The 12,627-nt window shown below is 46.2% G+C and overlaps 1 protein-coding gene across 2 annotated transcripts in view; it reads left to right on the top strand.

Annotated features, from left to right (window-relative positions):
* The window catches only part of CHAT (choline O-acetyltransferase), a gene marked incomplete at both ends in the record, with an annotated part of 39,512 nt that overhangs the window by 15,825 nt on the left and 11,060 nt on the right, over nucleotides 1-12,627 (top strand). For both annotated transcript variants that reach the window (XM_084245877.1, XM_084245878.1), the window contains 3 exons: nucleotides 7,573-7,742; nucleotides 10,095-10,195; nucleotides 10,989-11,117. In XM_084245877.1, the coding sequence (XP_084102003.1) occupies nucleotides 7,573-7,742; nucleotides 10,095-10,195; nucleotides 10,989-11,117 (400 nt within the window). The remainder of the gene's footprint in view (nucleotides 1-7,572; nucleotides 7,743-10,094; nucleotides 10,196-10,988; nucleotides 11,118-12,627) is intronic.

Here is a 12,627-nt window from a genome sequence, read left to right as displayed (position 1 = left end):
TCCCCCTCCTTAGAGGTAGTCAGCGGTGGCACTGGAGCAGACCGAAGGGCATCCACCTTCCAAGGCTGAGCTCTGCAGGGACGAGCAGACAGGGTGGGCCTCAAGCGGGCTGTGCGCAACCTTCAGGACCTCCCTCCCTGGTAGCCACGGAGCTGTGGCCTTCCTGAACCCAGGAGGAGCCAACACCATTTTCCTGGTCTGAAAATTTAATTAGACATTCGGCCCTGAGTCTGGAAGACTACAGTGCTTGTCAATTTGTAGGAAAAGGATGGCCAGCTCAGAGAGCACCCCCCCGCCCCCTTGAGCCCACCGGCTTTCCTGGGTGCTGCTGTGGAGATCCTGAGAACAGACTTCAGAGGCAGATGCCTCCGTTTACACAGCCTCGTAAATATTTATCCCCAGCAGCCAATTAGAGCTGAGACACTGCTTTCAAGGAGGGAACTGACAGAAGGCAGCCGTGTCTGCAGAAGGCCTCGGTCATGGTTTACCAGAACCACTTGGGGTGGGGCATTTTGCTATTTAAATATTGTCATCCAGAGCCAGGAAAGTCTGCTGATTTTAAAACCAATTACACATTAGCAATAACAGCATCTCTGATTTAATTGGCCCAGAAATACCTTCTGGGATCTCAAGACCAAATGTTGTTTTCTCTTTGGGTGGGGGTAGGGTGTGGTGTTGGGGCCAAGGCCTCGCTCCCACAGCAGAAGATGAGGCTTTTATAGACAAGAGCACCCAGAGGCAGAGGCCCAGGTCCTGGCTACCTAGTATTGGATTCAGAGGTGGCAGGCCCCCCCCACCCCCGTGAATAGGACTGAGGGGGCATGGAAGGGCAGGTGGTCTGGTGCCTGGTGCACAGAGGGTTTGTTAAATGATAACTCTTATTAGATTTGAAGGCAACACTCTGGGGATGATGCTTTGCCCATGGTCCACATCCTCCCTGGAAAATTCCGGTGAGCTGAAAATGGCACTTGCTGAAAACCACCACCCATGTGGCCAGTGACAGTGGCCGTGGCCTCTACGCCTTCCATGGAACCCTAACCCTTATTAACTCTGGGGTGCTCTTTTCTTTCTTCTCATCCCCACATGGCACATATCTGTGCACACACTCTAGCCATGCTGCTTCATTGCTCCCTGGCTGCCATTGCTCTGGCCCTCACTTCCCATCTCATGGGGAGCCCAACAATATTTGGGGCCCAAGGCAGCCAGGAGGTGTTTTCGTATCTCCTGACCTTCTCTACTTGCCACGTCTTCCCTAATTCTGAAACTCTGGTAAGTTCTTTATGTTTACCTTGAAGGGAAAGATGGTTAATCCCTGAAGAGAAATTCTTGGCTCTTGATTTCTTTAAAAAAAAATTAGATTAAGCGTATTTAGGGATAATTGTGGATGCACATGCAGTTGTAAGAAATAATTTAGCTTATACCTTTTCCTCCCTAATGCTAACAATTTGCAAAACTGTAGAGCATGTGGCCACCAGGCTGCTGACATTGGTAGAGTGAAGATACACAACAGTCCCAATGCCACAGGGACCTTGTGGCACCCTTCACAGCTGTGGTTCATAAAATAAATCCAGAAGTGTTCCCTCTGCTTATATTTTCTGGAAAAAAAATGCGTGACTTGGTGTTAATTCTTTCTTAAATGTTTAGCAGAATTTTCCAGTGAAACTATCTGTGCCTGGAGATTTCTTTTTAGTGAGTTTTAAACTTACACATTCAACTTCTTTAATGATTAAAGGGCTCTTCAAATTATCTGTTTCATATTTGGTGCATTTAGTGGTAATTTATACTTTTCAAGGAGTTGGTCCATTTAAGTTGTCAAATTTATGTTTGTACAGTAGTTCATAGTATTTCCTTATTATCCTTTGGGTTTCTGCAGCATCTATAGTGATACCTTTGTTTCATTCCAGGTAATGTGCTTTTTTCCTCTCTCTTGCTTTTTTCATACATTAGTGTTGCTGAAGATTTGATTGATGTTTTAAAAGAATCAGGTTTCCTTCATTGAGTTTCTTTTTTTATTGTTTTCAATTTCATTGGTTTCTGGTTTCATTCCCTTCCATCTGCTTGCTTTGGGTTTATTTTGGTCTCTTTTTGCTAAATTCTTGAGGTGAGAGCTTATTCACTGAAGACTTTTCCTCTTTCTAGTGTGAACATTTACTGCCATGCATTTCCCTCTCAACAATGTCTCAGCTATATGTCTCATTAGTGTTGCTAGAGTATATTTTTATTTTCATTCATTTCACTATATCTTTAAAATTTTCTTTTTTTTAAAGATTTATTTATTTATATATACAAGAATTGGGGTACAGGCCAGAGGTGTGGGGGTTAGAGGATTCACCAGACAGAGTGAGGAACAGAACAGGTAGATTGACTGAAATACACTGCTGAGGGGAGCAGCGGGAGTCAGGAGAGGTCTGATGCGCCATGTGGGTCACCTACATGGCCAGGGATCAAACTCATGCTGCAGCGGCTGGGGATTGCTTCATAGTGCTGTGCCTTAATCCCTTGCGCCACCAGGGAGGCCCTTTAAAATTTTCTTTAAGACTTACTTTCTGACCCAGGGATTCTTTTTTGTTTTTTAAGACTGTAGTTTGGTTTCCAAATGTTTATGGTTGGATTTTTTGGTTTTTGTTTTGGTTTTTTTTTTTTTTTTTTTGGTGTAGGTAGACCTGAAGTGTAGGCCAGAGGTGCACGGGGGGGAGAGGATTCACCAGAGACACAGTGGGGAGCAGAACAGGCAGATCTACTGAAATACACTGCTGAGGGGAGCAGCAGATGAGACAAGGGATGTCTGCTGTGCCATACATATGTAGGTTAACTCCCTGGCCAGGGATGGAACTCAGTCCGTAGAGGTGATAGCAGTGAGACTTAACCCTTAGGCCACCAGAGAGGCCCTGGTTTCAAATGTTTGTACCTTTTCCTGTTAGTTTTCAGTTACTGATATTTACTCTGATTCCTGTGGTCAGAGAACACATGTTGTATGATTTTTCTATTATTTTCATTTTGTTGAGGTTATGTTATGGCCAAGAACATGGCCTACCCTGGCATATGTCTCATGGACACCTGCAAATAAGGTGCATTCTGCTGTTGTTGCATAGAATGTTCTATAAATACTCATTATAGTCAGTTGATGGATGGTGTCATTGCGTTCGTCTCTATCCCTGCTGAATTTCTATTTAGCTGTTCTATCAATTATTGAGAGAGGGTGTTGAAGTCTCCAAATACAATTATGGATTTGTCTGTTTCTCCCTCCAGTTTTGTCAGTTTTTGCTACATTTTGTGGTCTGTTTGTTACACACACATTCAGGATAGTTCTGTCTTCTTAGTAGATTGACACTTTTATTTTTATGTAATGCCCCCTATGTTTCCGTTAATTTTTTGTTGTTCTGAAGTTTACTTTACCTGCTTTCTTTTGACTAATGTTTGTTTGATATGTCTTTTTCCTTGCTTTTACTTCTGCATCGTTACATTGATGTGATTTTCTTATAGATAGCATATAGCTTGGACATGTTTTTTAATCTACTGTCAATTTCTATCACTGCAATTATTAAAACATTGAGGTTTAACACTGCCATTGTGTTTTTTCTCTGTTTTTCAATTCTTGTTTTCTTTTTCCTACCTTCTTATGGGTTATGTGAACTTATTTTAAAAATCCCATCTTGATTGGTCTATAGTCTTTGTTTTTAGTGTATCTGTTTATATGGCTTTAATTAATGTGTAGTTTCTATAGGTATTACCTTATATATACATAATTTATCAGTCTATTAGTACTGAAATTTTACCAGTTCTTGAAAAGAATAGAAAACTTACCACTTTTTACTTCCCCCACAAAAACCCTCAACGTTAGATTTAAACAAACATAACAAGAGTTCTGAAAGACGGAGCAAGAAGGCAAATCAGGTGTGAACCTCATGGAGAAACATGACGGTGGGTTCCCTGGCTGCTATAGGCTGAGTGGTGTCCCCACCCCCCTGCAACTTCTATATTATACAGAGAAAAGGCCAGACAGACACCATGAGAAGGTGTAAGAGGCAAGTTTAATTGTTGAGCTGGACATTGTTGGGGTTCTCATAGCCTCTGGGAACTGAGAGCATAAAGATCACTCTATAGGCCATAGAATGGGAAAGAATATGGGATGTGTGATGGCAGATCTCCCTTCTGAAAGGAGATACAACCCTTTCATCTGGGGTAGATGGATGCTCAGATGAGATTGACAACGGCCTACCCTGGCACTAACATTGAAGAAGAAGCACAGTGCCTCCACCTCCCTGGACCACGTAAGGGAAGATGGGCAGGCAGTAGAAATCTGGCTTGAGCCAGCTTCTCAGGGAACAGATCAAAGAAAGCAAGTGCCTCTGTGTGTGTGTGTGTGCGCGCGCGCGTGCATGTACACACATGCACAGGTGAGTGTGTTGGGATGCACCTGAGAGTTCTGCGCCATTGCCTCTAAAGGCAGAGGAGCTGTTTCATTCCATCTCTGCTCACCTTAGTCACAGTCAGTGAGCTCTCCACCTCTAACAGAAGCTCCAGGTCCCTTCAAGGCCTGGAATTTCTACATTGCCGAAGCTGTCAACTACCTAGGCGCGGGTGGTAGAGCAAGCTCCTCCTATTACTCAATTCTGGCTTCTCCCTATTAAGCAGGGCCTCCTTGAGGAAGATTGATTTACCACATTAAAGGGACCTCCATGGTGCACAACAAGGATGTCACAAGACAAACGGCTCCTGCCATGTGCCTCCAGCCCACCACCCTGTGTTTCCATTACATTTGGGGCCAGAGTCATAGTGGATAATTTGGGGTATAGTTCATTTTCTGCCTTACATGATAAACTTGTCAGCATTTGACCGATCAGCTACTTGGATGCAGGGAGTTCATTTGCAAGGCCACCTGGCATCCAGCTCTGCTGTCCTGCTCCCATTTCACCCTGTCTAATGAGCCAGCACCTGGTTCCTGGTACTTAGCGCTGAGCTCCAGCTCCCTGTGCAAACTGCGTATGGTGGTGATGGCTCGGTCCCTCCTCAGGGGTCCCACCGTCCTGCCTGGAGGTGACTAGAGCATGGAGGCCTGGGAAACTCTCCTTTTTTTGTGGCCAGTCTTCTTGCCCAGCTGGGAAGGAATATGCCAAACCTCCACCCACCAGCCCACAGATTGTATCAGGCCTACTCTCCAACCTCCTGGCTGGACAGGCCTGTTGTGGGTTTCCTGGGGAGTTATGATTACCCACTCTACATTGACCTTGGGGCTATTTCTAAGGAAACCTTGTAGGCAGCTACCATGACTGGATTTTCAGAGCCCACTGAACCCAACAAGGGCTAAGGTGTTTATCGTGCTAAGTGCTTATGACCCTAGGCTGGCTTCTAGGACCATGCCCTTCCAGGCAGTTAGGAATCTGAGTGTCTACCTTGACTGAAACAGTCTCTGCCCAAGATCCTTTAGGGTTCCCTACTGTTGCTAAATGAAATCCACATTCCCAAGTCTACCATTCATGGGCATTGGAGGAGAGGGGTATCTAGGATCAAGATAGCATACTCCATATGCTTAGGTTAGACATTTAGCTTCTCTGCTCCTCACCTGTGAATGGTGATGATAATAGTGTCTAGCTCATATTCATCAACGTGAGCACTTAGTTGATACCAGGCACATAGTATGTGTTCAACAAATGTTTGCAAATAGCATCACCTTACTGTAGTCTTCCAGCCTTGCCTGTATCCTATATGCCCTGACTCCTATATGCTGGGGATAGAGGTGATCAAACCACAAGGGGTGGGAAAGATCTGCTCACCCACAAACTCCACCCATGAGCCTGGGGGTCTACTCCCCAGTTCTCAGAACCTTTCCCCACATTGTTTTCTCAGTTTGACATGTTGCTTCCCTCCTCTCTGCCTATTTGAATCTGACCCAGGCTTGGCCAAGGCCTCCCATGCCTTGATGCTGAGACAGGAGGAAGCAAGGAGAAGCTTGACTGCCATCTTGGAAGGGTCCTCAGCCCCCAGAATATTTCTCTCTGAAAAAGAGACTAGCCTTCTAGATAGGGACCTTGGACTGGAATACTTTCAGAGACCTGGAAGGTCAAGTAAAAGCTAAGGACTATGGCAAATCAATGGTGCAGCTTCTACCTATACCTGCAGTGTCAAAATGTGAACCCAACACAAGTAGATGGTATAAGTTAGGTTTTGAATTTGCCATACAGGACAGAAAACCCAATATAATAGTGACTTAAAGAAAACAAATGTTTCTGTCTCTCATGTACATTAAAAGTGAGCCATGCAGAGCTGACGCATGGTGGCAAGTGTCCTTCCATCTCACTGTGAGGATGTGGCCTCCATCTTCATGGTCCAAAATGAGGCTGCAGCTCTGGACATCCCACTGTTACAGGCAGTAGAATGGAGGAAGGTGGGAACAAGGGCAAATGACACTTGATAGATTTCTTGGAAGCTTTCAAATAGCCTTTCTGGATCTTGTTGACAGAATTGGGGAGCCTGGGATATGTAGCTGGTTGTCCATGTGCCAAGCAGGCACTCAATGGCTAAAGGGGGAAAAGATATTGGGGTATGCAGCTAACAATCTATGCCCTGCAATGTCCCTTTTCCTCCAAATACCATGAACCTCAATTTCCATGTCTGCAGCTTCCTGGGGCTCGGTGGAGGGCTGGGGCCTTATCCTATTAGATTCCAGCTCAAAGGTCAGGATCTCTGGGTGATGTCTAGCCCTCACCATTGGATCCTGAAGATGCACACCCCACGAAGGATGGAGAAGAATACAGTCCTCACAATAAAGACTCCTGATTGGGGGATGGGTGCACAGCAGCACCAGCACGGCTGCAGTAAGTCCTGCTGGGCAGACTTCGGGAACCTCCCTATGTACCATGGGGGAAGCTGCAGGGAAAGCCTTCCTGTCTAGCCAAGATCTATGCTATGCCCAGTATCCCCCACAGAGAAGTCACGTCCTTTTGGTGACACATCTGAACACTCAGTGGCTTCTAGTCTGTTTGTCCTGATGAGTTCCACTTGCCTGAAATGGCCCCAAAGGATGCATCTGCTGGATATGGGCTTGGGGACAGGCTGCCTTCAGCACTGAAACAACAGTTGGTATGGTAGTGGTGAGGGAGAACAACACTCTTACATCCTTACTTCAGATTTTCACATGAAACTGAAAATTTCATCAACTCCTCTTTAAAAACTGTAGTGCAGGCACATAAACATGCTATGTGCCAGGTGTGTGCCAGGATGCCAGAGTGGGGGCGCTGCTGGATGGGGGATTGGAGTGCCCGAGGGTCTGATGTCCATGGAGAAGGCCCCACACGGGCTGCCTTCATCCTGGCAGATAGGACCAGTGACCACACATTTGGGACAGAATTGGCTACAGCTCGAGGGCAGGGCTCTTCAGGGTCCCTGAGGGGAGCACAGAAACTCAGGACAGTGACTGACTTCACAGCCCACACTCTGTGGGGTGGAGGGAGAGGTCGGTCCTGGCTTGAGATCTGGGCGTCTTTGTGTTTTGTCTGCTTGTGTGTGTGGCTCTGCAAGGGGACCCCGGGCCTGGGCTGGACAGATGCGAAGACCTTGCTTGCTGCCCTGCAGACTCCACCAACCGGGACTCTCTGGACATGATCGAGCGCTGCATCTGCCTGCTGTGTCTGGACACCCCAGGAGGCGTGGAGCTCAGCGACACTAACAGGGCGCTCCAGCTCCTTCACGGCGGAGGCTGCGGCAAGAATGGGGCGAACCGCTGGTACGACAAGTCCCTGCAGGTAAGCCCCACCCCGTCAGCAGCCCTGCAAGAGCATGGGCTTGTGCCCTGCAGGCCCACTCTGCTGCCCAGCATGCTGCATCTGAGGCCAACTGGTGGCAGCTCCTGGATAGGCCAAACTCAACTTAAACTCCTTAACCTTACTACAACCTATGCCAGGCTGGAGTGGAGTGTCATCAGTGCCAGATCTGGGGTTCACACCCCAAACCCATCACACACAGTAACGGTACACACAGTAACCCATCACACAAGTTAACGGAATACAGCCTTTGTAAAGTCATTTTAAAAAATCATGCCAAGGGTTCCACTGAATAAACCCTCAACACACTCAGCAAACATGATGTCTGAAGCCCAGAGATGTAGGATCTTCTGAGTTTCCATCACCCTGACATAGCCATTTCGACACATCTTCCCCATTCCAAAAGTAGAGCAGCCCAGCAGCGCCACAGGCGTAAAGTCATAAAACAAAACAACAATTCATATATATATTTCATTCCGATGACGTCAGCCCAGAAAGCAGACATTCACTCTGACCTCAAGAAAAACACTCAGGCAGGTAGGGATGAAGTCGCAGTTGAGTCATTCAGACCCACTCCTCTATCCTTATTACCCCAGCGTGCCACCCCTGAATCTCATCTTGTTCATTTTGAAGTCACCACGATTTCACAATGACCACATTAAGTAGCAGCCGAATGCTTTCTGCTTGGAGTAGCATTGCTCACATGGATAAGCTTTTCCAGGCAGCATCTCATTTTCCTCTTTCTCAGTCTCCTACGTTCTGCAGGTTATCCTTTTTATTGGTTCGCATATTGATTCTGCTATTTCTGATGACTTCTCTTGCTGCTGTGCTGGCTGTTTTAGCCTCCACCAGTGGTGCTAATGGCTTGTAATCTTTCATGGAGCAGCTGTAGGAATGAAATGATATAATGGCTGTACAGGACCTGAAACACAGCAAGCTTTACTAGCGGTTTTTAAAAGGCACCGCTTCCCTCCTTTTCTCTTAGTGACAGGGACAGAAATGCACTAATGCATGAGTGGGCTCAGCCCTCCCTGCCTGCCTCGCATGGGCGACTGTGCTGACCTCCAGGCTCCTTTCCAGGGAGGACTGATCGCTTCATGAGTGGAGAAGCCAAAGAGGCCCTTAGGGCCTGAATTGAAAGGGTTGAGAGGTAGACTTGGGCCAGAAAGGCAGAGAGAAAAGAGCTTATAAGGGATGTGTTTTGAGAAAAACTCTGTGGGAAGAGTAGATTCAGGAATCTGGTACACTGAGAGACTGGGGAAGACGAGAGAGCCAGCTCAGATGTGTGCTATGTGTTATGGCCCCTGGATGAGGCGTTAGTAGAGCTTTCAATAGCTTGCTTGTTTATGGATGGTGAGCTGGTCCCTCCTGAGTACAATACTGTGCTGAGGTGGATTAAAGGTAGCCTCGCTTACATTCTAAGAATTAAACCTCATCCTTCTTTTACTTTCTCCTAGTACTTTTGTACATTGAATCTTCTTTTTCCAAGTTAATGGAATTCAGCCTTTGTAAAGTCATTTTGAAAAATCATAGATAATCCCCAAGTTCCTGTGGGCATTCCATGTGTCTTATTTCTATGTCATATCAATCCTGTGAACTGGGACTTACTGGATCCATTTTAAATGTGAGCAGACTGCAGCCAGAGAATCGTCTGGTGGAAGCTCTCCTAGCTGGCAGGTGGCAACGGAGAATGGGAATCCTGGTCGTTAAAACAAAGCCCTGGCAGCAGTTAAAGGGGGACCCCTTGTAAACCATTCACTCCCACCAAGGGATATTCTATTTCTCTCTAGGAATCTGCACACCCTTCAAATGGGATCATTATTTTCATTTGCCTGTTCAACAAAATTATTGAGCACCTACTAGGAGGTGGGCAGTGGTCTAGATCCTGGTGATAAAGTCAATAGTGGGCAAACACACAGTGTCCATCAGACACATAATTATACATTACACAACAGCATAGTGGCCCCACTGTACAACTGACCGGGAACCAGGACCAACAGAAGCATGAGGACCTGGCCTGGGGCGAGCGTGCACAGCCTCAGCCTGAGCTCTTAGGAATCAGTGGGCTGTGTCAGCTGGGGAACTGAGAGGCCCACTGTCCTTGCACAGAACATTGCTGGGAAGGTGGTTGCACAGTTTTCAGCTGTTGGTGACTCCCACTTTCTCAGGCCATGGCAGCTGTGTGCAGTGTTGTTTTCAGGAAATAACATGCCTTGGTGCCATTGGAGGAAGGGTTTCCCTGAGAGATTGCAGGGCACCTGGCTTGGAGCCAAAAGGCTGGTCTGAAATGCAGCTCTTCCGGGCATCTGCTCACCTCTATCTTCCTCATTGCAGTTTGTGGTGGGCCGGGACGGCACCTGTGGCGTGGTGTGTGAACACTCCCCATTCGACGGCATCGTCCTGGTGCAGTGCACAGAGCACTTGCTCAAACACATGTGAGTCTGGAGGGCGGGGCCTCCAGGGCAGCCATGGACGCAAAGCCAGACTGCAGAGTAGCCTTCCAGTGAGGTCAGGAAAAATTTGGGTGGCCACTGAGGGGCTGTGAAGTCAAGATAGCTAAAAATTTTTAGCAAACGATGAATTTAAAAACCAGCTTGAATGTGACAGTCTACACTTTATGGACAGAAGGGGCAGACCAGGCAACAGGTTTAGGGCAGTAAGGGAGAGACTTGCAAAGAATTTTTAGCTAAAAAGGAACTTCTGCTTTGTCTAGGGTCAGGGCTGCACTTTCCCCATTCTGACTAGATCTCTCTTCCTAACTTCCAAGCTGGTCAGATGGAGGCTCGTCTGTCCCTTAACCACCCCAGATTCCTTCCTCTAGTCACAATTTTCCTCTTACCTTTACCTTCTAGAATCTTCACTTTGCATCTGAGTTCTACATTTTTTCCATGATTTAGGCATTTTTTAGGGTCATTGAAATCCAATTCAATCCTTGTGGATGGAACACAATTTTGCTACAATTTATGTCTTAGTATATGAGTGTTATAATGTAGTCATACAGGAAAATGTGACAAAAATATTGAGCTTTGGGGTCAGGTGAGACTGGATAGAAAGTTGGCTCTGCCACTTACTAATTTGCGTGGCCTTTCTGAGCCTCTGTCTACTCATCTGTGCAATAGGTTGACAGGGGCAGCATATTCCCACTAAAACTCCACCAGCTAAGATGACTACAAAGGGAAAAGACTCCAGCTTACAGGGCCTCAGACGGTCACCTCTTTGTATCTGCAGGATGAAGAGCAGCAAGAAGCTGGTCCGAGCAGACTCCGTCAGTGAGCTGCCAGCCCCCAGGAGGCTGAGGTGGAAATGCTCCCCAGAAATTCAAGGCCTCTTAGCCTCCTCTGCAGAAAAACTTCAACAGTAAGGAGAAGCCTGAGTCTCATTTGGGGTGATGACCCAGGGGTCATCTCGAGCCTGCTCCCACCATGGCTGATGAGGTACCCTGGAAGGTCCCAAAGACTCCAGGCCCTCTGCCTTCACTCCCCCAACCCCAAACAGCCCACCTCTGCCCCACCACCTCATGGAAATGCAGTCAAACTAGAGGGGAGTTATAATTCTGGGGGAAATAACCTTGCTGAAGTATCTATCATTTCCATAAAATGCAAAACATGTAGCTATTTTTTTTTCACAGGTTTCACTTGACTGAGCAGAGTCAAGGTGGGGAAATCACCCCACCTTGGGGGAGTTTTGGGGGAGCAATAAACAACTGGTTTGAATAGGTCATTTGAATCCAAGCTATTTCAATATGCTTGAATTTACACTGCAACCTGACAGGGGAGCTCTTTTGAAGGCAGGGGAGCAGTTCAGGCCCTAACAGGACCCAGGGGCAAGAGTGGACCCACCTGGGTGGGCCAATGCTGGCATCATGGCCAGGTACGTTTCCTACAGAGCAATGGCCACGCTATTCAGAGGCCAGATTATGACACCAGGATTCTGAGCAAGAAAAAAAAAAAGCTTTATTATTAATCGACTGACAAGGAGACAAGAATTAGACTGAAATCTACTTCCCTGAATGAGAAAGTGGATGAGGTTCTATAGATTTGGGGGACCAGGACTGAGAACAAAGATGTTACATTTTTTGACTGAAAAGCAGGTTGAGACAAAGAACTGTGGACTTGGCTATGTTAGAGGGAAGTTCATTCACAAAGTCAGAAAAGGATTTTCTGGAGTTTTGAATTTCTGTTGGTGCACCCCTGTCCTTTGGGTAACCTATCCCCCTTCTGCATTTGTGTCTCCAACTAGAACATGCCCTGGACCTCGGCTTAAGATTAGTCTATAAACCTCTGGCCTCCACTGTGTCTGTAAAAGCAAGTCTCAAGAAAAGTTTAGATAAGTTTTTTCCTCTCTTGTTCTCTTAGGATCTGGAAGAATTTGGCCTCACTTAAAATCTCCCCTTGATTTTGTACACTTCCTACTCTTGAGGGATCTGGGGATGGTAACCATTCTGGCTATTTTAAGTTGAACAGGAAATAAATTAGAATTTGAGGAATGGAGTTGTTTGGCATTTAACTGTAAATCCTCATGGTCCTGTTTTCCATAAAGATGCCTCTTACTGCTTATACAACAGAAAGTCAACTTTAAAACCCACCTAAAGGATTGCCTCCAAAAATTGAACACAATTTTCATTGAATTAATCAATCCTCAGGATTAAAAACTGGTTCTGTAAAGTAATTAAATGATTTTGCTAACTGATTTCCTGCAGAGATAAGTATCCTACTCAAACCTGGTGGACAGTTACTAATACTTCATTTAATACTGGGGTTAAATGTATAATTATTATTTACAATTATCCTAACTTGTTTTAACAATTGTTTGCAGTCCTTGCCTTCTACCTACATCATAATCATGTGGACATGTACATGTTCAACCC

This window comes from Talpa europaea (assembly GCF_964194135.1).
Source record: "Talpa europaea genome assembly, chromosome: 10".
NCBI classification, from domain to species: domain Eukaryota; kingdom Metazoa; phylum Chordata; class Mammalia; order Eulipotyphla; family Talpidae; genus Talpa; species Talpa europaea.
This window is presented reverse-complemented; position numbering and strand designations above follow the sequence as displayed.